The sequence below is a fragment of the Dama dama genome, chromosome 33 (assembly GCF_033118175.1).
Source record: "Dama dama isolate Ldn47 chromosome 33, ASM3311817v1, whole genome shotgun sequence".
NCBI classification, from domain to species: domain Eukaryota; kingdom Metazoa; phylum Chordata; class Mammalia; order Artiodactyla; family Cervidae; genus Dama; species Dama dama.
The window spans coordinates 45,432,679-45,458,031 of NC_083713.1; the positions used below are offsets into that span (position 1 = coordinate 45,432,679).

A 25,353-nucleotide genomic window follows, 5' to 3' on the forward strand; every position below is an offset into this window, starting at 1 on the left:
AAATTTAATCAATTATTATATATCTAATGTAGAAATTTCTGGAGAAATTTGGTCAATTTTTAGAACTTAACTGACCAGAATCCTTAATTAACTGAATTTTCCCCACATGTATTCATTAATAAAGATGTAGATGGTGAGGAGATACTAAAATCAGTCATTAGAATTTATATGTTATGCTGTTATCCAGCACAGCTCTTAGCATTATGAAGGATACAAAGATGTATAAAACACGGATTTTAGAGTTAAGCTTTATACATATATAAGCTTTTACAATGTACCTGGGAAGATAAAACCCACATATGTGAAATTATCTGGAAAGAATTAAGTGTTAAGTTCTATGTAATTAATTTTAAGTAGGTAATTTAATTATTTTAGGGCTATTCTTTGTAATCCAAGCATTATTAAGTAGATTTTCAATGCACAATCTTAGAATATACTCTGGAGTCAGTTAAGATTGAGTTCAATACATTATGGTTTTATAGTAATATAACTGTCTACCATGAAGGGTAAGATTTAGAGTAATAGCTTTGGGTTATTATTTAATCCACAAATGTCAAAGTTCACATCAATCAAGAATTTTAGGCAAAAGTGATAGAGCAAAGCCAAATCATAGGCACCATACCTTGAAGGTTTTATAATCAACTCTAACCAAAACTTCAAAGAAAGAATAGTTCCTACTGTAAACAAATTCATAGAATAAAAAAACAGAGGTGTTCCTGAACTAATTTTATGAGACAAGAGTGACACATACCAAAACCACTCCTGGTTAATAAAAAAGCTTTTGTGAACCTCACTTATGAAATGAGATGCTAATATACCAAGTTAAATAGTATTTAAGTAATCCTGCAAAATCACAACCACGTAGAGATTACCCCCAGAAACATGAGTTCATCCTTAGAAATTCTATTAATATAATGGGTTCTTGGTAAAGGTGATGGATTAAACAAATGTATTTAGTTTTGTTATCTCCCAAAGTCCCATTAAGATGACAGTGAAGAGGTATTTGGGCTTCCCAGGTGGCACTGGTGGTAAAGAACCCATCTGCCAATGCAGGAGACATAAGAGATGTGGGTTGGATCCCTGGGTCAGGAAGATTCCCAGGAGGAGGTCACAGCAACCCACTCCAGTCTTCTTGCCTGGAGAATCCCATGGCTAGAGGAGCCTGCCAGGCTGCAGACCATGGGGTCACACAGAGTCAGACACGACTGAAATGACAGCTTGATGCTCTCAAAGAGGTGTTTTGATTTGCTTGCTTACTTATTGGGTTTTTCTTTCTTTCTTTAATGTATTTACTCAGATAAGAACTGAAGGAGAGATACAACAACAAAATTATGGAAATTGGGAAACAGGAAGACAAGTGGTAACTAACTGGAGAAAGATGAGCTTTAAGCAAACAGAAAAAAGCTGAGAGACAACCAGATATGTGTGTGTGTGCGTGTGTGTGTGTGTGTGTGTGATAGAACGTCAAAAGCCTTGGCATTTGGGACACCAGGAACTTCTGAAGGTAGGGTGAAAATGAAATTAAGAACCAAAAGATTATTTACAACTCCACTTATGAAGAACCCTCCCCAATTACGAAATCAGATCACTCCCTGACTTCCCAGCAAACTGGGCAGGAGACTGGAAGCGTACTCAGTGAAAGGAAAGAAGGTTTCTCATTGCAGTGGCTTCTCTTGTGGTGGAGCATAGGCTCTAGGCAACAGACTCCAGTAGTTGTGGCTTGTGGGCTCTAGAGTGCTCTGTAATTATTGCCACGGACTTTGTTATACCACGACACGTGGGATCTTCCCAGACCACAGATTGAACCAGTGCCCCTTGCATTGCAAAGCAGATTTTTAACCACGGGACTATCAGGGAAATCCCGAGAAGAAAATCTTTTATGCTCCTGGAATGGAGAGTGGGACCCAGGTAGAATACAAAGTCTCAGGACTCAGAGCAGCTTGGAGTTTTCCATGTCAACACTAGAATCCATAAAATAATGGAACAAAACCTTCACGGTTCTGAGATAAAAGGTTTTCAGTCTTCAGTCAGGTTATCAATTGGTGTGAGAGTAGGATGTAGGCATTTTTAGACATGTACATTTTAAAATATAAATTACCTCCCAAGCACCCTTTCTTAAGAAGCTACTGGGAAATGTGCTCTACCAAAGTGAGGGGACAAAACAAGAAAAGGGAAGATGGAAAAGGAAATAGGATATCCAACCAGATGACAAGCAAAGGGGATCCCCAGAGTGATGATGAAATGAGATTCCAAGATGACAACTGAATCCCAGGCAAATAGAACACCCAGCAGAGACTGCAGCAAGTCCAAGAGCTCCAGGAGACGTCTCTTCAAGAAGACAGACTACCTGTTGTATCCAAATACGTAGTGAGAGGAAACTAAACTTGAATCAGTGATAAGTACATAGAAACTAAGCAAATAAAGTAGGTAATTATGAGCTCTGGAGAATAAATATCTGCTTCTCTGGTGGAACTCTGATACAGATTTTGGTAATTATAATTCTTAAAGAGGAACAGGATCTTAAGAATGCATTTCTTAAATTGGTTCAGAGTTTTCTTGCATTGGGCCTCTAATTTGATTAGATTTAAAATACTAAAGGGTATCTAGTAGTAAAGAGGGCATTTGTCCTCCACAGTATGAAGAGGCAATAAAGATATGCAAAATATCACCACTGACTACTCCCGAGCAAATACCTATAAAAGTTGAGGTTCTAAGTGACTATGTAGTTGATACCTTAGAACATTTTAGTCAAACTAAGGAGTGTAATAAGATTCAGCGATTGCTCCTAAATGCACTAGAGAAAATGGGCCAAGAAAATGATGAGCTCAGGGCTTCAAATTCCCAGCTCAAGCTCAGCCTAAATGACCTAAAAACTCTATGTCCGATCTGGGAAAAAAAAAAAAAGCCTTATCTCCTATAGTTGCAAAGCTGAGATTTCTGAAAATAACCAGAGTTTCATCCTGAAAGTTGCTGAATTACAATGCAAACTGAATTCTCAACCTCACCCAGTGTTTTCCTTTAAAGTAAAGCATTGACTGCTAAGGAATGGGATCCTGATGATTAGAATGAGGATATCTGGGAAGATCCCAATGAAGCTGGGGGCACAGAGCTTTTAAGTTCTGCCAGTAGAAGCAGCCCTTCCACCCTTGCCTGTGGAGGTCAACCCTGCTTTGTCTGAAGAGCCCATAAAGACCTCTCTTGAAGTAGTTGCCTTGCAAGTCACTACTGATTCTGTGCAGGACTTAACCACTGCCACTCCCTCTGCCTCTAGACCTAAAAGCAGACTCAAGTCCTGACAAGCCCCAAAGGATGAGATATAAGTTTATCATGAGTTGTTTCTCTACCCAACAAAAGAAGTACATGAATTTTCCAATTTATAAGGACAGAAATCTGGGGAGTAGGTATTAATGGTGTGGGTGAATGGGGTAGGGAATATAAAGTTAGGTTAGGCCACATTTATTGATATGGGCTCCCTAAGCAAGAGATTCTGAACTTTATGATTTAGCTTGAGGGGTGAAAAAGGCTCTGGCAGATTGTTTGGTTGACTAATACTCTGACCAAAAGGTGTGCTACACTAAATTAAGTTAGAATGCCACACCTGCCTTGGTATGCTGTTGAGGAAGGAATCAAAAGGCTTAAGGATATAGCGATGTTAGAGTGGATTTGTTACGTAAGACCTCTCAGCCATATTTGAAGAGTCCAGAAGAACATTTTAATAATCCAGTAGTAGATAGGATGGCCCATCTTTTGCCTACCAGTCATCCTCTTTCCCCAGTCGATACTGCCATTACCCAATAAGCTCATGAATGCAGTAGGCAAGGGGTGGTATGAATGGAGATTTTAGATGGGCTCAGTAGTGTGACCTTCACCTCCAAGGCTGACCTGACTACAGCCACTGCTGTGGACCCAAACTGCCAGCAGCAGAAACCAACACAGACTCCTCATTATAGCACCATTCTTCAGGAGATCAGCCAGTTAACTGGTGGCACATTGATTGCATTGAACCATTTCCTTCATTGCAGAGGCAGCATTTTGGTTTTACTGGAATAGAAACTTGGAGTGGATACAAATTTGCCTCCCTGCAGACAATGCTTTTTTCAAAACTATTATCCATGGACTTATATACTACCTTATCCACCATCATGGTATTCTACACAGTGTAGTTAGAAGTGATAACTAACTTCACAGTAAATGAAGTGTGATAATGCATTCATATCATGGAATTCACTGAGTTCACCATGTTCCCCATCATCATGAAGCAGCTGGCTTGATAGAATGATGGAATGAACTTTAGAAGTCACCATTACAGGATCAGTTAGGCAAAGGCTCTTCAAAGAATTATACATGCTGTAAATAAACACCCAGAGTAAGGTGTTGTTTCTCTCAGAGCCAAGATGCACCGGTTACAGAATCAAAGAGTAGAGATAGGAGTGGCACCATTTACTACTAATCCTACTGATTCCCTGGCAAAATTTTTGCTTCCTGTTCTTAAAACCTTATGCTCTGCTGGTCACAAAATCTTAGTCTCAATGAGAGGAATGCTTCTACCAGGAAACCCAACTGTGATTTCATTGAACTAAAAGTGAAGACTGCCACTCAGTCACCTTAGGCTTCACATGCTTCTGAATCAACAGGAAAAGAAGGTTGCAACTATACTCATTGGGGCAATGTGGCAATCGATCCTGATTACCAAAGGGAAATTAGGCTGCTACCACAAAATAGAAGTAAGGAAGAATATGGCTAGAATACAGAAGATCCCTCAGGGGATCACTTTAGTACTATCATGTCCTGTGATTAATGCCAATGGAAAACTACAACAACCCAATTCAAGAAGGATTTCTAATGGCCCAGAGCCTTCAGAAATAAACATTTAGGTTACCCAACCAGCCAAACACAACTACTTGAAATGCTTGCTGAGGACAAAGGGGGATATGGAATGGGTAGTAGAAAAAGGTAGTTTAAAATATCAGCTAAAACTGTGTGACCACTACTGAAACAATGCCTGTAATAGTTGAGTATTTTTATATGTAAATAGTTTTATTCCCTCTCTTATTCCCTATCATCTCATATAAAATATGCTAATACTGGTTAACTTTATATCATAATATTTAAGTTTCAAGTAGAAAAGTGAAGTTTACTCAAGGAGTTTGCATTCTTTTTTAAAAAAACATTTATTTGGCTTCATCGGGTCTTAACTGCGGTACATGGGATCTTCATTGCCTCGTGTGGGCTCAGTAGTTGTGGCATATAGGCTTTCTCATTGCAGCGTGCAGGCTTGGTTGCCTCAAGGCATGTGGGATCTTAGTTCTCCCACCAGGGATCAAACTCGGGTTCTTAACCAACCACCAGGAAGTCCCAGAGTTAGCATTTTTATCTAGGGAAATGGTTGGTGAATTTTAATGTGTATTCAGGATAGGTGAATCATATTAAGCAGAGCTATGGTCTTGTTATTGTTTCGGAGATTAAGTGTCATTTAAGGAGATGTGTATGGGTGCCAAGTTGACAAAGGGTGGATCATGATATCAGTTTGTGTCAACTTGCTTAGGCTATGTGTGCATGCTAAGTTGCTTCAGTGGTGTACAACTCTTTGTGACCCTATGGATTATAACCTGCCAGGCTCCTCTGTGCATGGGATTTCCCAAACAAGAATACTGGAGTGGGTTGCTGTCCCCTCCTCCAGAGGATCTTCCCAACTCAGAGATCAAACTCGAGTCTCCTGTGCAGGCAGATTCTTTACTGCTTGAGCCATCAAGGAAAGCCTGCCTAGCTTACAGTACCCAGTTATTCAATCAAACACCAATCTAGGTATTCCTGTAAAGGTATTTGGTAGATGTCATTAATGTCAACAATCAGTTGACTTTAGGGAGATTATCTCCAATAATTTGGGTGGGCCTAATCCCTGCTTGCAGCTTCCCTGTGTGCATATGTGCTAAGTTGCTTCAGTCCTGCCTGACTCTTTGCAACCCTATGGACTAGCCCACCGGGCTCCTTCCCTAAAGAAGAAGAATTTCCATTTATGGACTGCAGTCTCAGCTTCTGTCTAAGAGTTTTCAGCCTGCCTATCCTAATAGCCTGCCCTATACATCTGAACTTGCCTAGTAAGCTTCCCCAATGGCTGACTAGCCAATATCATTAATATTACATGATAATATGCTATATTTTATATATATTATAATACATATAATAATAGAGGTTTATTATAAAGCATAGGCTTATATATAAGTATATAGGAATCTTTACATCTATCCATGTGTCTGTCTCCTACTGATTTTGCTTCTCTGTTGGAATCCTGTTACAGTGTCTTTTAAAGAGACTTTCTCTGCCTTTCAGATTAATCTGAAGCAAATGAACTGAGAGAACTTTTTGTTTGTTTGCTGCGCGTTTGCTTCATAATGTAAAGAGGTAACGGTTTATTAAAGTGCAGGACCACTGTTTCAAAACAACGCAGGGCTATCAGGAAAAGATAAGATAGATAAGATAAATTCCATTTTTTTCAGCTTCTTTTATTCCTGGGAAGCCAGGAAAACATCTTTGATTTATAGGCAAAGTTCTTTTAAAACATCTTGAAATTATTTCTGTAATTCCTTGAAGAAACAGATTTCTTTTACAGATGTCTCTTTATTTATGGCTGTGCTGGGCCTCCATTGCTATGCCCCCTTCTCTAGTCTGGGAGGGTAGGGGCTACTCTCTGTTGTGGAGCATGGGCTTCTCACTGCAGAGGCTTCTCCTGCTGGGGGGCACACGCTCTAGGTGTGCCGGCTCAGTGGTTTCCATTCATGGGCTTAGTTGCCCTGTGGCAACTGGAACCTTCCCGGACCAGGGATCCAAACCTGTGTCCCCTGCAGTGGCAGGCAGATTCTTAACCACTGGACCACCAAGGAAGCCCTATAGATAATTTTTAAATATCAAGAATAACAGAAAACCCCATGCCTATAGTCACTTAAAATCCTACTGTTCTTAAGTTGTTAAAAAAAAAAAAAAAGCATGAAAGATTCTTTCAGCTTTCTCCAACATACTCTCCACTGATAATCACTGTTTTGTTATGAATTCTTTAAAAATTTTAATATGCTCATATATACACATACCATTTGTTAAATGAAATATATTTAAATTTAAAAACTATAAACATCTAACAGCCTTATTATGAATAATTTCCCCAGGTATATAAGTATATACCTAACTGATTACTCTTGGAAAGTTAGAGTCATATCTATTGTAAGGATATACCATAAATTGGTTAACCATTTCCATATTGATAGATTCAACCTCTTTTATTCATCTTTGTATCATTGATCCCAAACACAATATCCACTGCATAACGGGCTCAGAGAAAATAGAGGAAGAACAGTGAACATGTGTCTGTTTTCTGACAGCAGTGATCTTGCGCTGGAGAATATAAAACTGAACAAACAAGTCCCATCCAAAACTGTCCAGTGTTGCTGCAAAATTACTCTAACTCAGCTCTTCCACCATGACTATGACCTCCAACTTCACAAAAGCCTTGGAGAAACCAACTCTGTCTCAAAATGATCACACATTTTTTTCCCTTCATTATTGAAACATAACTCCCCCTCAAACACAACACAGCAGGAACTATTAAATTAATGTAATACAAAAACAAGGATCGAGTTATGACAATCCCACACAGCAGACTCTGAAATGACCAACAGTGGAGGAGGGTCTGTATGAACTTTACTTTCATATGTTGCCCTTTTTGAGTAAAATTAATGTCCCTTGTTTCTCATTCAAAAAGTAAGTAAGAAAGACAGCTACGCTTTCTTTTAAAACTTTTTTGAAAAAGGAAATACTGCTACTGTGGTACTTTTATTAATTTAGCCAGTGCTGTGGGTTGCCCCTGGGCTAGGATCCTCCGTGCAGAACGTCTAACCTTCCCTGCCCATTGGATCAAACTGAAGAGCCTGAAAACACACTTACGCCTGGTTCCACTCCTCAGAGATTCTGATTTACTTATCGTGAGGCATGTCCCAAGCCCTGGACATTTTTAAAAGTCCCCAGAAGTGCAGCCAAAGTTGAGAGGCAATCTTCTACAAAAGGAGAAGCCACAGTGCTGCCATTAGTCCTCACAGGATTTCCTGTCCCATCACTAGTACAAGAAAAGGAGGGGAGAAGATAGATGGAGTTTAGAATAAGAGGACTGCAGAGGCATGAGGGAGAACAATAAATATGCATCGCATTGGGGGGCAGGTTGAAACAACATACGCATACTCACAGTACAGCTTCCCAGCAAACCTGACCTGTGGCTCTCAGACTGAAAGACTGACTGAACTTGAGGACAATCTTTTCTCCTGCTCTCTCTCTGGAGAATGAAAATGAAATATATTTATTATCTGAGTTCAGGCTCCTATAATAAGATTCCTTTGACTGGAAGGCTTAAACAAGGGAAATAAAAGTCTTATAGTTCTGGAGTCAAGTCCAAGAGCAGGGTATACTAGCAAATTCAGTGTCTAGGGAGAGTTTCCTGTGTTCTCACATGACTGTGAGGGAGCTCCAGTCTCTTTCTTCTTAAAAAGTCACTCTAAGCCAAGCATGGAGGCCACACCCTTAAGAAAGCGAAAAATGAAAGTGTTAGTCATCAGTCATGTCTGACTCTTTGAGAACCAATGGACCGTAGCCTGCCAGGCTCCTCTGTCCATGGGATTCTCCAGGCAAGAAGACTGGAGTGGGTTGCCATGCCCTCCTCAAGGGGATCGTCCTGACCCAGGGATCTAACCTGAGTCTCCCACATTGCAGGCTAATTCTTTACCACTGAGCCACCAGGGAAGCCCTGGGTACTGGCAAGTTCAGTGTCTAGGGAGTGCTGTCTTCCTTATTTGCAGACAGCCATCTTCTTGTATTCTCATAGAGTGAGAGTAAGCTCCAGCCTTTCTCTCTTCTTAAAAAGTCACTCTAAGCGAACCATAAACCTCATCTAAACCTACACCTCCTAATATCATTGCAATGGTGGTTAGGGCATCACCGTATGAATGGCAGAGACAGACAAACCTGCAGTCCATACTGATCATACGCTCACTATTTTAAAGATGCTGGCATTGTGACCATCCTAGAGGTCTGCCATTCAGATCTTCCTTCAAGATAGAAACTGCTTGTAAGAGTTAGAGTTTGCTGATTCCCACTAGTTAATGTTGGGATCCCTAGCAGTGGGGACCCCCCACTCTGAGACTATGCTCCTCCTGGGCTGTTTGTAGCTAATGACACAGCAGAGGTACCAAAACCAGCCCATGACAGGACTCTGCTAATGGGCAGTCTTTGTTCTGGGACTCCCTGAGACCTTCTCAGAGCTGTGGTAAAGTCTGAGATTTTCAATGCCTAATCCTCCTTCCTTTCCCTTCTTCTTTCACAGGACTCAGATGGTATCACTGTCTTTGCTTCTTCCTGCTCCTTCACCCCTTCAGCATTTATAAGCATTTCCTCCAGCAAATTTCTTGCACCCTTAATACTTTCTTGGCCTCTGCTTCTCAGAGGACTCACCCAAACTGACACAGGATGAGACCTCAAAGAGGATCTGTGTGCTGTGTGCTAAGTTGCTCAGCCGCGTCTGACTGTTTGTGACCACATTGACTGGATCCTGCCAGGCTCCTCTGTCCATAGGATTCTCCAGGCAAGAATACTGGAGTGGGTTGCCATGCCCTCTAGGCTCATTAAATACTTCTTAACTTGGGAATCTGAGGTTTCAAATGATTTTCTGAATGTCACAAGGCTCCTACTTGGTAGACCAGGATTAGTGATAGGTTTCACAACCCACAATCAAATGCTTTTGCTACCAAAATAGGACATTCAAAGTAAAGGTGCTTAAAGTAATAAAAATAAAATTGCAACAATTTATACTAAGAACATTGAAAGATTCACAGGGTAGTCTGACAAGGTATGCTCACAAAGTAGAACAGGCAAAGCAAACACAGAGGCAGGAGCTGGAAAGCAAAGAAAAACATTAGGAGCACCCAGAACCTCCAAGCACAGTTCCAGGTCCTCTCTCAGTGGCACACATTCCTCATTTCCAAAATGCAAACCATCAGAGTACATGTAAGGTGTCTTGTCTCAGAGAATAGAGTGGGTTAAATAGTGCCTCCTCATCCCTCCTCCACGCAACAGTTCATGCCCACCTGGAATCTCTGAATGTCTCCTTATTTGGAAGTAGGGTCTTTGCAGATGCAATTAAAGGTAAAGATTGACCTAAGATCATACTGGGTTAGCGTGCGTGCTAAGTTACCTTAGTTGTGTTCAACTCTTTATGACCCTATGGATTGTAGTCTGCTAGGTTCCTCTGTCCATAGGATTCTCCAGGCAAGAATACTGGAGTGAGTCACCATGCCCACCTCCAGGGGGATCCTTCTGACCCAGGAATAAAACCTGCGTCTCTCATGTCTCCTGCATTGGCGCTACCACTAGCGCCACATGGGAAGCCCATACTGGATTAGAGTGGGCCCTAAATCCAATTAAAATGTCTTTATAGGAGACAGTAAAAGACAGAGGAAAATAGGCTGGAGTGATGATGCATATACAAGTCAAGGAATGCCAGAAACCACCAGAAGCCAGAAGAGGAAAGGAAGAAGTCTCCCCATGAGCTTTTGGAAAGGGTGTGGCCCTGCCAGGACCTTGATTTTGAACTTCAGAATTGTGAATGAAGAAATTTCTGTTGCTCTAAGCCAGCAAGTTTGTGGTAATTTGTTATAGCAGCCCTAGGAAATTAATATGCTGAGGCACAAGCTTACAGAGGGGTCACCGAGCCAAAAGCAGACTGTGTGACCAAATATAAAAAGGAAAGACCATCAATGTATATCTTGTCAGCAAACAAGATAGAGAAGCTGGTACAGGATACCCCAGGAGAGTTTTGGACTTTAAGACATTCCATTACATACCATTAGGTAGCATATTCCACTCCCATGCTGATCAAGAGTGAGTACCATGGTTCCATGTGGCCTGAGAGAAAAGCACAGAGCTCCCACAGAACAGCTGCAAGCTGAACTGTCCTTACCCAATTACAAAGCCAGAGCATTAGTCTAGGCTCCTGTGGTGAGAATGTAAAGAAAGAGTCAACCAGCCTCAACCTGGCTGCCATCCAGATGCTTTGAGATCACTGACTATAATTTCTTCTCATCCTTAATTTCCTCAGTTAGAGAATGGGGTCAGTCAACTTCCAGTGCTAGCATCCTCTAATTAAGGACCTGCTGGCAAGTGTGTATGGGTCAAGCAGACCTTCTTATTTGGGGGACGATGGTTTAACACTTATGTTGGTCTCAGGATGGGGAGAGGAACTATCTTTTGACAAATTTTTAGTTAATTCTTGTATCAGGGTTCACAAGACCACCGTTCAGTTCAGTTCAGTTCAGTTCAGTCGCTCAGTTGTGTCTGACTCTTTGCAACCCCGTGAATCGCAGTACGCCAGGCCTCCCTGTCCACCACCAACTGGAGTTCACCCAAAGTCATGTCCATCGAGTTGGTGATGCCATCCAGCCATCTCATCCTCTGTCATCCCCTTCTCCTCTTGCCCTCAATCTTTCCCAGCATCAGGGTCTTTTCCAATGAGTCAGCTCTTCGCATCAGGTGGCCAAAGTATTGGAGTTTCAGCTTCAGCATCAGTCCTTCCAATGAACACCCAGGACTGATCTCCTTTAGGATGGACTGGTTGGATCTCCTTGCTGTCCAAGGGACTCTCAACAGTCTTCTCCAACACCACAATTCAAAAGCATCAATTCTTCGGCACTCAGCTTTCTTCACAGTCCAACTCTCACATCCATACATGACCACTGGAAAAACCATAGCCTTGACTAGACGGACCTTTGTTGGCAAAGTAATGTCTCTGCTTTTTAATATGCTATCTAGGTTGGTCATAACTTTCCTTCCAAGGAGTAAGCGTCTTTTAATTTCATGGCTGCAGTCACCATCTGCAGTGATTTTGGAGCCCCAAAAAAATAAAGTCAGCCTCTGCTTCCACTATTTCCCCATCTATTTGCCATAAAGTGATGGGACCAGATGCCATGATCTTTGTTTTTTGAATGTTGAGCTTTAAGCCAACTTTTTCACTCTCCTCTTTCACTTTCATTAAGAGGCTTTTTAGTTCATCTTCACTTTCTGCCATAAGGGTGGTGTCATCTGCATATCTGAGGTTATTGATATTTCTCCTGGCAATCTTGATTCCAGCTTATGCTTCTTCCAGCCCAGCATTTCTCATGATGTGCTCTGCATATAAGTTAAATAAGCAGGGTGACAATATACAGCCTTGACGTACTCCTTTTTCTATTTGGAACCAGTCTGTTGTTCCATGTCCAGTTCTAACTGTTGCTTCCTGACCTGCATACAGGTTTCTCAAGAGGCAGTTCAGGTGGTCTGGTATTCCCATCTCTTTCAGAATTTTCCACAGTTTCTTGTGATCCACACAGTCAAAGGCTTTGGCATAGTCAATAAAGCAGAAATAGATGTTTTTCTGGAACTCTCTTGCTTTTTCAATGATCCAGCGGATGTTGGCAATTTGATCTCTGGTTCCTCTGCCTTTTCTAAAACCAGCTTGAAGATCTGGAAGTTCATGATTCACGTATTGCTGAAGCCTGGATAGGAGAATTTTGAGCATTATTTTGCTAGCGTGTGAGATGTGTTGCTTAGTCGTGTCCAAATCTTTGCAACCCCATGGACTATATGGTCCATGGAATTCTTCAGGCCAGAATACTGGAGTGGGTTAGCCGTTCCCTTTTCCAGGGGATCTTCCCAACCCAGGGATTGAACCCAGGTCTCCTGCATTGTAGGTGAATTTTTTACCAGCTGAGCCACAAGGGAAGCCTGGAGTCATTTAGGGACACACTAAATTTTTCCAACAACACAGGTGAAGTACTATCAACCAGGGAAGCTCACTTGAGCCTTGGTGTGCTAGATTTTCATTGGAATTCAGTCATGTACGCATGTAGTGCTTGTGTGACTGACCTCAGCTACTCATATTTCAACCTCTTCCATCCCAGAACAAAAACAGGCATTCACCATAAATCATTGCATTGTTAGGATAAATTTCTCTCATCAAACTGGTACAGCAGGCCAGAGATCTCAGGCATATGAAAACACTCTTACCAGGGAGAATGTGCCAAGACCTTTGTACTTCAGCCTGTGTCTGAGATTCCATAGCATCCGTATAATAGAGTAGCACAAGTACATTTCTTTTACCTACACCCAAAAGTCTTGTCAGATACCTTAATCTTGTTCATTTGCTGATGTCTTGCAACACTAAAATATCCAGATTATGCTGATTTTAAAGTTGAAATCTTAATAGTTGGATACATAAGCTAGAGGCATTTTTCTGACTTCTAGATCAGGTACTCAACTATATCATCTCTTTAGTCTCTTAAGAATATTTTATCAGACCTATAAAATGTAAAGATTTTTTCCCTGGTTTCATTTTGTCTTTGATGAAGCCACGATTATACTGTAATTCTGTTCTGCAACTTAGCTTTCATTTAAAACTAGATCATGGACATCTTGGTTTTCAAGGCTTCCAACTATCTACCCCATTCTTTTTATGGGATAAATATAATTAACCAAACCAAACAAAATGTACTTCACAATCAATCCTCCATTGTGATCATTTAGGTTGTTTTCTGCTTTTAACTATTAAAACAATTCTCAATATCTCTGAAAATGTGTGGAACGACAGGATTTGATTCTATGCAGCATACAGGAATTTTTGTTACTATTTTTTGACAATAATGGAAGCAACTCTGATTGCTAGGTGGTGAAGCCACCACTTCTCTTAGTTGTGCTTTAAAGGAAATATTCAGTATTACATATGCTAGATAATTTCATTCCTAGGAATTTATGTAATCCTCACAAGAATTATATGTAGTTAATGGCTATTCCTAGTTTTAAAATTCTAATATTTTTCTAATTACAAAATGATACATACTTATAAGGAACTTGGAACATGTGGAAGGGCTTTCCTGGTAGTTCGGTGGTTAAGAATCACCTTGCAATGCAGGGGACACCAGTTTGATCCCTGGTCCAGGAAGATTTCACATGCCGCAGGTCAACTAAGCCCGTGCACCTCAACTATTGAGGTCCATCCATGTGCACCCAGAGCTTGTGCTCTGCAACAAGAGAAGCCACCGCAATGAGAAGCCCACATACCGCAACTAGAGAAAGCCTCCTGGCAGCCACACTGAGCATAGCCAAAAATTACATAAATTTTTGAAAAAGAACACATAGAAATCCTTAAAGAAGAAAATTAATACCACCTATAATTTAGCTGCTCTAAGAAAATCTCTTGTCATTATTCCAGTGAATCTCCATGTCTTCTTTGTGTGCAGTATTTCACATAGTTGAAATTCAGCTTTATACACGTCAGTATCCTGCTCATTTTTAGGGATTGAACCCATGCTCCCTGAATTGGAAGTGTGGAGTTTTAACCACTGGACTGCCAGGGAAGTCCCTTGTATCCTGCTTTTTAATTTCAGATTATAACATTTCTTATCTCACTCTTCTTGATAACCATTTTTAAATGCTGCATAATATTCCATTATGTTTCTGTACCATATGTTACCGGTCTTTTAGTTTGCTTCCATTATTTCCCACTATAACATGTTATTTGCTTTGAGGGATAACTTTCATGTGTAGAGATTTTTCTGTGTTTTATATTATTTAGGAGAGAGCCCTAGAAGTGAAATTAGGAGATAAAAGATCTTATTGCATACTGCTGAACTGAAGGTTTCATTAGTCACTCATTGAATTGTTCCTACCAAGTCTTTAAGATAATCAGTCAGGAAGGAGGATGCCTTTAGCACTCCTATACCCCTCTAGCTTTATGGTATCAACATCAGCCATTTACTACACATTTTTCTTCTTGTTTTATTGGAAAAAAAATCCTTTATATAACAATATATGAGTAATCAGAATTATAATAAGAACTTTGCTATCATATACTTTAAAAATTTGTTCTTTTGTTTTTCTATTCACATTTCATGGGAGTTCATATTCTATTTACCTATATCCTTAAGATTTCTTTTTTTCAATACCAAGACATTTCCAATTGTTTAAGATTTTTATTGTTGGGTTGGGAGTATTTGCCTGTTACGGGTAGCAGTAAGTTACTAAAACTTAAAAAATATATATCTAAGATTTTTTTCTATGAAAAATTGCTTAATTTTCCTTTTATGCATTTATTACTAAAATAAGCTTTTTAAAAAATCACTGATTATGTTTCTGAAAAATTTCTACAAAGTAAAAATTTAATTCTAACTGGGAAACAAAGAGATAGGAATCATTAATGATTTTGATTTACAAAATACACTTCTGATTCATTTTAATTATATATTTCTACATGCTATTAGGTTAGTATAAAAATGTGTTTATCAAGATATATTTTTAAGAAACATTTTCTGAGATTCATTCTAGTGTTTCCTTTAAAACAATTAATCTATCAATTTTACAGGATATTTCTTATTGGATGTTTATATGATATTTAAAAGTATAATCCAAACTTGAATACAAATGGAAATTTGTACAACCTGAAAGTACAATTTTACATAAAAACTGATACAGAATGTCAAGCAATCTATATTTTATATTAATAGAAACATGTAACATCCAACAGTGTAAGCACCAGTTGTATTTAAGGCAAAATGGAAAATTATACTCTCATTATACTTTTAGATTCAGCATACTGACTTTCACTTTGGGCAGATTTGTACAGCACTAAGAATTATAAATGATTATAACTTACCTAGAACTTGGAGTAATTACTTTCTCAGTATCTAGCTAAAATACAGACATATGAAGTCCTATCTTTTGACACACAAATTATGCTGATTTTAAAATGGTACTTAAAAAAAAAAAGGCTGAACTTTCAGCAGCAGAGCCAACATCTACAGAAGTCTGGAGGGAGTCAGGATTTTAACTTTGAATTGCTCTTAGGAATTCCTATCTTTCCTGACACATCACACTAAACTGCATATCCAGGTACATTCTGGAGCTGACTCAAAGCCACTGACTGGCTGGTCTTGCAGTCTTCTCTAAAGAGAAGGAAAATATGAGTTCCATGGAGTCCAGGATGGGCCCATCTCAGCAGTTAGTTTCATGTAAGCAGCTATAAAACAGTGCTGATTTCTGGGAATAGCGGGAGAGGCCAAGAGTATGTTGCTGAAAGAGGCAGCAAGGAGACTGTGTTTTATTAAGAGTTTTGTTGGAAAGAAAAAGCTGTTAGGGTAAGGCAGTGATTTTCATTCAGTGTAATGCTGTCTCACAGAGGTGACACAAAACAGCTCTTACTTCCCAGAACCTCTTTTCTCCCACCAGATTAATTATCTCTCTGAAACATTCCTCCTTTAAAGACTACAGCTTTCTTCTTTCATGGTTTTATAAGCCTTTATCAAAGCTGTATGCTCAGTGGCCCTGTGGTGTGCAAACTGACTCCATGGACTGTCGCCCAAACAGGCTCTGTCCGTGGAATTCTCCAGGCAAGAACACTGGAGTGGGTTGCCATTTCCTACCCCAGGGGATCTTCCCGACCCAGGGATTGAATCCATGTCTCTTGTGTCTCCTGTACTGGCAGGTGGATTCTTTACCACTGTGCCACCTGGGAAGCCCTTATCAAAGCTATCTAGATTTTTAGGCCATACTGTATCTATAGGTAAAAACTGGCATAACTTCGCAACGCTCTGAATATTTTTCTTCTGACGTTACCACTTACAAGCCCTAATATTATTTTTATATCTATTTATTGGTTATTTTATGGAGAAGGAAATGGCAACCCACTCCAGAATTCTTGCCTAGAGAATCCCGTGGACAGAAGAGCCTGGTGGGCTGCTGTCCATAGGGTTGCACAGAGTCAGACACAACTGAAGCGACTTAGCGTGCATGCATGCATTGGAGAAGGGAATGGCAACCCACTCCAGTATTCTGGCCTGGAGAACCCCAGGGACAGAGAGCCTGGTGGGCTGCTGTCTATGTCACACAGAGTTGGACACGACTAAAGTGACTTAGCAGCAGCAGCAGCAGCATTGGTTATTTGCCCACGCTCATTTAACTTGTATTCATTTCCTTTATGATTTAATAAGCCACTAATGACTACTACCCTCACATCCCCCCATTTAAGCTACTCTTAAACTTACGATTTTGGTCCATCTTTTCAGCACAGATTTGCAATGCTTTTTTCTTGAGCAGCAGAGGCGCCTATAGTCCAAAGCAAGTATTTCAGTTTGTTTCTAACACCTTTCCAGGTGGTGCTTTATAAAAACATTTGGGTTTTCCTCCCATGCTACCAGGGTGTCCACCATTAAACATCTGTCATTTTTCTGCCCACTTGTACATCTTTCTGGGATATTCTTGTAGTTTTTCCAAATTCCACTATTGAGGGGAGTTTAGTGTCATTGTACATTTGGATGTTTTGTTGTACACAACTTTTTCAGATTATAAGTAAAAATACCATCATTCTAAGCACTGATGTTTGACTAACCATCTTATGTTGCTGGAAACTTTTTACTCCAAGAAGTGACTTGTAGTTCTGTAGTTCTGTACTCTGTGGAGTTTGGTTCTGATACATGAACTTATGAAAATACAAATAAATTGCATTCTGATTGCCCTTTAATTATACCACTTGTCTGCTCAGTTCAACGTCAACTGTAAATGATTAGACCTAAAGGAAATCCAAAGATATGTTTTATTTCAAATATCACATTCCTATTAACTTTGCATTTTTGAAAAAAAATTCAGCATTGTATAAAAAAGATATTTGTACTAGTATAAAGAACACTTACTTATGTGCTTGTAATAAGTTTTCTTATTGTCAATTTATGTATAATTCCTGAAGTTGTTTCTTCCAAAATTAAAAAACAAATTTCCTTTACCACTTGGTAATTCTATGCATAGATAAAGTGTTTAAAACATGTTATATACAATTACTGAGCACCTGCTGTGTGTCAGCGTCAGCCTAAGTACTGTATGCATTTTAAAAGAATCTACAAGATTCTTTAGGAAGACAAGTGATTATAAAATAATAAGGCTGGGATAGCATACAATAATTTTTAAAATTAGTAAAATAAATAAGTCTAGGTGGCTGAAATCGTGGTGGAACAAAGTTTTGTCAAGGAGCTTTGTGGACAAGCAGTGGTGGAAGTTGATATATGAATCCTTAGTTCTTGATTTTAAACATCAGAATCTAATTTTTGTTGGCTAAGAACAAAATAATTTTATTATAAGGTTGAGTAGCTCACAAAATTGAAGAAAGGTCAGACAACCAGGATCATAAAATGCCAGACACCAAGGAAAGCTTGGTAGCAAAGACAGCAAAAGTTATGCATCAAAACAGCCTGATCAGGATTCTATTACTGGCCTGATCAGAGCAAAATGCAGCTAGAAACCATTGCCAATGTCACAGACTGGCACAACTGCGAATGAATCCTAAGTCTTCTGTTAGTTATCATGCCATCATTTCACAACTCAAAGCTCAGGCAGGAGCAGTAAAATTGGTGGCACCAAGGTTACATATTAGCAATCAATTTGTGAGAAAGAAAATATCTATTCTCTTAGCCTTCTCTAATGCAGTGTGGAGGTTTGCCTTCTAACAGACACACAAGGAATTCTCCCTAAATAAACATGGATTTTGGGATTTAGCAGTCAATAAATGACAAAATACCCACTGAAGTCTACTCCTTCTCCTGCCCAATATACACATACTCATTATTTCCCATGATTATACTTCAAAAAATTATCTCGTCTAACATAATGTACAACCATTGCTCATTCAATTGAGAATGCACTGATCCTTCCTCATAGAAGGACAATTAAAGTTCTCATAGGTTACTATATTCAGTTCCATGGTCAGAGTTGCAGGGAATTCCATTCTTTCCCAATTCCACAATTAATCCCATCACAATATATTCTGCAAACAATGCACTACATTGTAGTTAGAGCCGATGTAAAAATCCTTCAAACAACAGTGTGAGAAATTAAAAAAATAAAAAGGAAGTTAGTTAGACTACATGCATGCCATTCCAAAAGAAATATGGATAGAGGCTGTAGCTATTTGTCTTTTTAAACTAGTTGTGAGGACCAAAACAATACCTAGCTGGTTATTAGCTTGTCTAATATCTATTTAATGTTCCTGTGACTTTCATCCAGAACTCTTACCGGGTGTAGGTTTTCAATCCAGTGGGGTGACGAAAACCTCATGTCTGAGGGACTTGAGGCTCTGCCTGTGTCAGGCTGTTGTAATATTCTACTAGCAATATGAGAGTCTAACAAGGAAGCAACTCTATTTGGGTTTTGGGCCTTTGGGTTTTTGTCCATACTCCTCCTGGCTCCTACTGTGTAGCAGCAACTCAGTCACCTCTTGGCATATTAGCAATCACTCCAGTCAGTGCCCTAACATCCATTTTGCTTGTATACCCAGTGCTTAAGGAATTTGGAATAGCCAAATGCAGTCTTAGCTTCCAATTCAACAATAGCATTGTTGTATGCAAACTTTGTGGAAGCATTCTCCCTTGAGCACAAAAGCAGATCGCATATGGAGATGGCAAGAAAATGTTTTGTGGGTGGATTTTATTTTTTATGAATTCTTTGATCAGAAGTAGCATCATGTGGGGAATCTCAATAATGTACAAAGTCATAGTAGTTAATGACTTGTGTCTGTGACAAACCTTGCCAAGTAGAGGTCCACAGGGCAGTCAGCAGTAAGTACTCTTAGGACAATAATTTCCTTTTGAGATATAGGCTCTTTCTACTTGGCCTTTTGAAGAATGAACACCTGATCTTGGGACTCCAAATAACCCTGTTACCCCAGCTGTCCATTCTGAACAGGACATCATCTAATTCACTTAGTCATGTATATATATATCAGGGTTTCTCAACCTTGGCACTACTGATATTTGAGGTGATTATTCTTTCTAGGGGGGAATTGTCCTGGGTCTTACAGGTGTTGAGCAGCGTCCCTGGCCTCTATCAACTGACTGCCAGTGACATCCCCCACTTACAAGCATAAACAATGTCTCTAAACACTGCTAAATATTTAAGCTAAATTGCTAATGTTTGCCACTGTGAGGCAAAATTAATCCTCACTTGAGAACTACTGAGTTAGGCACATCTTTGGAATTCCATCATTCAGCAGAACTAGTCCTAAAAGCCTGAGTGTTAGTTGCATGATCTCATTCCCCATATGGGTTCTCCTATCATGTTGCCTCTTTTCATTCAACTCAAAACCATGGCGACATGAGAGTTCCTTATGGACAACTGATTGATTCAGAAAAAAAAATCCGAGCTTGACTTCTAGGTGGCTCAGATATTATGTTCCTACTAGTCAAAAACAAGGTGGTGGAGGGCATGAAACCCCCTGTTCATGGGAGGCAGTGAAGAACAGGGAAGGAAAAGCCTCCTGGGGAGCAGAACTTCAAGCAGTTCAGTGTTGTCTCCGTAACCTGAGGAGACATGGTGGGAAATAAGGATTATATATAGTCATGGAGAGGCAACTAGCAGTGTGGCTGGACTGTTGGGGGCTTGGAAAAGAATTGGTGCCAACTTAAGAAAAGGCTGGGAAGCGGATCCAGAATATGAGAATATGTCTGAGATATGTTAATGCGCATACCAAAGCCCTGTGAAAGAGGCTCTAAATAATCAAGTAGACAAGATAACATATTCTGTGTTAGTGTCCTCCTGTCAAGCCATGTTTGATGGGAGAATAAAGAAAGTGCGGAATGGCAAGGATGGAATCCACAGACACAAGTGTGACTTCATAGGTGATCCTGGCTACTGTTACATTCCCACCCCATCTTCACCCCCATTGCCCTTTCATGGTACCACACTTTGGGGGAGGGAAGCGGGGCAGGGTGGTCAGCCCGGCTACTTGGTAGCTAACTAACTGCATTAGGAGTAACATCTTAGTGGTTTTGTCCTCACTGGTAAACATACTACGGTCTTAGATTTGCTTTTCTCACGTGTGATACATCTGGCAGCACCATTATTTATGGATTTACTGAATAGTTTATATATTATCATGGATTCTCATACAACACTGCTCTAGCCAAAAAAACACAGTCCACAGAAGAGGTCAGATGATGTACTTAATTCTTATTTTGCTAATCTCTTTTATCAGCTGCTAGGTTTTGTTTTTGCTTGCAGAATCTTAGTTCCCTGATCAGGGATCAAACCTGGGCCCCAAAAGTGAAGGGTCTGAGTCCTAACCACTGGACTGCCAGGGAATTCCCATTAGCTAGTATTGGAATAATCTACTGAAGATTTAGTTATGGAGCCAGTTGAGACACAAGATCTAAAGTTGGGGTCTCTCCAGATATAGTACGTATTTTTATCCAACAATTGACTTCTGATGCTGTTTCTCCCATTCCTATATTACATAGGTCCAGGAACCAAGAGGCCTCTCACTATTACACCCAATGATATCCTCACAAAGTTTTTGCCCTTTGTTCCCGACTCTGAACTCTGCTGTTCTTAAAGATTTAAGTACATAACGAAAGAGTTCAAAAGAAATTAGTTCAGAAGAGTTCAAACTTCAAACAGCCACATTATAGGGAATTCCCTTGTGGTCCAGTGGCTAAGACTCTGTGCTCCTGATACAGGGGGGCTGGGTTCAATCCCTGGTTAGGGAACTAGATCCCACATGCCACAACTAAGACTCTATGCAGCCAAATAAATAAAAATAAATGTTAAAAAAAAAAACAAAACCAGCCACATTATAGATTCTTTATCCCATCAGGTAATCATGCAAAACAAAAAAAGACTGCTAAGTTAGTTGGGGTGTTTTACCCTTGTGATACAGTTGCCACCACACAATGTGAGCAGAGGAGTATAGAGGGAAAACTGAAGATACTCTGGGGTGTGTTGTACTACCATACATGGTAGCGAAGAATCAACAAGACATTAGACACATCAGAAGTAAATTTGTTCACTCTATTAGGGAAGAAACCTAATTTGCCAAGATAGTGGCCAAAGCAAAGATAAAAGAACAGCTGCAAGGGAGGTCTTGTGCCCAGGATCTTAAGACAGTAACTTCTACCTATCTTCTTGATGTCATATACAATATGTATTTTAAGAAATTTCTCTTTCCTGTCATTTGGATTAAAAAGAGCATATTTTGTAGGATGTCCAAAACTAGAAGAATGAATATACTCTGAAAGTCCTGGCCTCAGATGTAGTAAATGATAGCTGCACTGTTAGGCATGCTTTACTTTTAGAAATTCAAGTATGAAAGGAATAGTATGTGTGGGGAAACTGAACAGTCAAGAATGAGCTGTAGTGAATATTTATCTTTTGGGGCTGCTCATCCCAAATTACAGAAGCTAAATAGGGGAGGCACATGACCAAATCTTGGTCAGTTGGCAATCTCTCCAAAGACTCTGAACCTTGAGCTGATCTTGCAAGGGACAAGAACAAATGACAAGGATTCATTTTATTATCCTAATCATACTGTTCCTACCAACAAACGGTTCCTTTGCTTCCTCCTCCTTCACCTTTCAGTACTTCTTTGATTCCTGCCTACCAGTTCTGAGAGTCACTGGATATCCTTCCACTAAATTCCTTTTCCTTGTTGCTTGCAACAAGTTCCTGATAAAATCAAGTAGACAGGCAGAAATGGAAAAATAGACCAACATGGAAAATCACTTTTAAGATCTGTTTTATTACTGGAAGTCTATCTTACCTTTTCAAAGAATCTACTTTTGCTACTGGATCTTTTATGGACTGCACGTTTGTGCCCCCTGAATACCACCAAATTCACTTGGTTGAAACTAACACTCAACGAACAGGATGGTATTAGGAGGTGAGCCTTTGGGAGGTAATTAGGTAGAGAGAGTGGAGCCCTCATTACGGGGTCAGAATCTTTCTAAAGGAAGACAGCTAGCCTCTCTCCCACCAGTGAGGACACAATAAGACAGCTATCTTCACTAGAACCCAATAATGCTGGCACCCTATTCTTGGACTTCTAGTTCTCAAAACTGTGAATAAACCCAATTTCAAGAATGGCAGGGTCACCACCGGGCATCAGGGACTACAGGAAATGTTATTAGCAGTATCCATGTCAGCCTTATTCTGTCCCATCAAATTTGGCTAAACCCTGGTTGCCAGCATCTCCTGGGTTGGTATCTTCCCAGCTTAATTTACCTTAATTTCAACCTGAAAAATTCTGGGAAGAGACTGGCCTAATTTAAGTCATGTCTCTATTCCTGTTGCAATCACTGTGGCCAGGGAAGATGAGAAACTAGGAGTGGCCTAGCTTTGGTTAGGTACCTATCCTCAGTCAATCACTCTGCTAAGGAAGTAGGACAGTTTATATTTGCATCCTGTGTTAGACTGCAGAGAGGAGTTTCCCAAGAAAGAGGAGTCCAGTCCAAAAGAAACAGAGCTCCAGAAGAAGTAGCTTAAGAGATATATACTGAATATTTATGTGTATCCATATTATATAGCTATAGTATCTTACAGAGATTTACATGTAAAGGGTCTACTAGATTTTTCTGTCATAAGATATAAAAATCTGGAAGAAGTTACCCAAATTTGAGGGTGTTGGGGAGTTCTTGGGGGTAGAGAGAAGAAAAACTGATTTTGATTCCTTTGCAATAGAAGAGCCCTTTAGAGCCAAGGTTGCTGGGGAAGGGAGAAGGAGAAGGGTTCCGGGGGTCGGGAAGAAGACCTATTTCTTACTCTGCAAGGAATAATTAAGCCATGGGATATGTGTGTATGTCAGTGTGTGTGTGGAATAATTAAGCCATGGGATGTGTGTATGTGTGTGTAATATGTGTGCCTTACAAAAACACCCCCTTCCCCTATTAATCTAAACACTTTAGATAATTTAAATTAGAACAGCATTTGGCATTTCCAATGAAAGGTTTTTGAATGGTAAAAAGAAAAAAAAGGTTAAGACTTTTAGAAACATTATTAAATCATTTACTCAGTAACAACAATCAGCAGGTAACATGAACAAGTGTAGATATTCATTTCCCATCTGGCCTGAGTAAGCACTTTCGTTACACAAAGCTACCCTAAGGCAGGTTTTCCTGTGGCCAGGGAAAGCAGTATCTTAAACAGTCCATCTTTCTCAAATTCAGGTGACTATTCCTAAGCAGGTATTTGGAAAGGAACTGGAACAATTAAGGCTTAATTAGAATGAGAACAAAAACAACACAATTACAAAAGAACATTTAAATAGGAAAATAAGGAAACTATACATAAAAAATTATACATATGCACACACACTGTATCAAAATACTTTTTCTATTTTGGTAACCAAATTTTGGAGATTAGAAACAAACTAATTCAAGCATTCCTAAAAATAAAAATGTCAAGTCTATATTTATTAAAAACAAGATAGTATCAGTTCTGTTGAAGTAATCATAAATGCACCAAGATAAATATTTGGCATTGTGAAAATGGAAAGAGGGAATAGCTTTTAAATCTCAATATTATCATTCCTTAAATAATTAAACTTTTTTCAGTTACTTTTTTGTTAAAAATAAGTACTTAGTTTTAAATGTGAGGCCAATGTGCTTTTCTTAAAAGACAAAATACTTATTAAAAATGGGAAGTATTAGGTTTGCACCAGATAAAAAATAACATTTACATTTGCCTAGATGCAACAATTTAAAAAGATACAAATTCAATATATAGTAGGAAAATGTGTAAAAAAAAAAGAAAAACACAAAGAATCATACCCCGTTAAAAAAATAAGTGCACCTTCTATTGATTATATATCGAAAACTAAATATTCTGATTTAAAAGTAGCTTCTATAAAATGTCAAAGTAGTAGGCATTGTTTGCTTTTCTAATACAATGAATAAATAAGAAATATTTCTATCTCAAAAGTACTAACAGTATTTCTTAGCAAAAATGTAGTATATACATGTAAAGGCAGGCTTTGATACAGGATGTTCTGCACCCAGGTTTCTGAGTTTGATTTCCATTAAAATGTTTTCTACAACTTATAAGGACAACACACACAAAAGTAAAAAGATGAGGTAAACATCTTACACTTTTAAGAACTACTTGAAACTTAATACTTATATATTCCCAATGCCTAGGCTCTAGAATGATGCTTAAAAATTCCTCCATAATGATGATGATATGACATGTATCTGAACCACATAATAAGCAGCAACTTTCTTGGTCTTGGGAATAGGCAGTGATGTTCTTCAGTTATTACAAAGTAATCATGACTAAGTTTTGTCCAGTATTTTGCTTCAGTGCAGGTTTACATGAGGCACCAAGCTACAGTAAGAGCAGCTACAATGCCATTCAAAATTGCCATACTATAGCCCATGTGGAAGGAATGTCCAGTCATTTTCCTAGGGGGGAGAAAAAAACAGATGAAAAAAGGAAAATGTAATTTGGTATAACAAAGACACTATCAGTTTTTACTGAAAATGC

General features: G+C 39.3%; 1 protein-coding gene across 2 annotated transcripts in view; it reads right to left on the reverse strand.

The window, feature by feature from the left end:
* Window positions 1-23,854: 23,854 nt before the first annotated feature.
* Window positions 23,855-25,353, reverse strand: part of ARL6IP6 (ADP ribosylation factor like GTPase 6 interacting protein 6) — a 34,100-nt gene continuing 32,601 nt past the window's right edge. For both annotated transcript variants that reach the window (XM_061135303.1, XM_061135302.1), the window contains one exon: window positions 23,855-25,271. Coding sequence is in view for 1 of the 2 variants with exons in the window: in XM_061135302.1 (XP_060991285.1) it covers window positions 25,178-25,271 (94 nt within the window). In the remaining variant the exon portion in view is untranslated. The remainder of the gene's footprint in view (window positions 25,272-25,353) is intronic.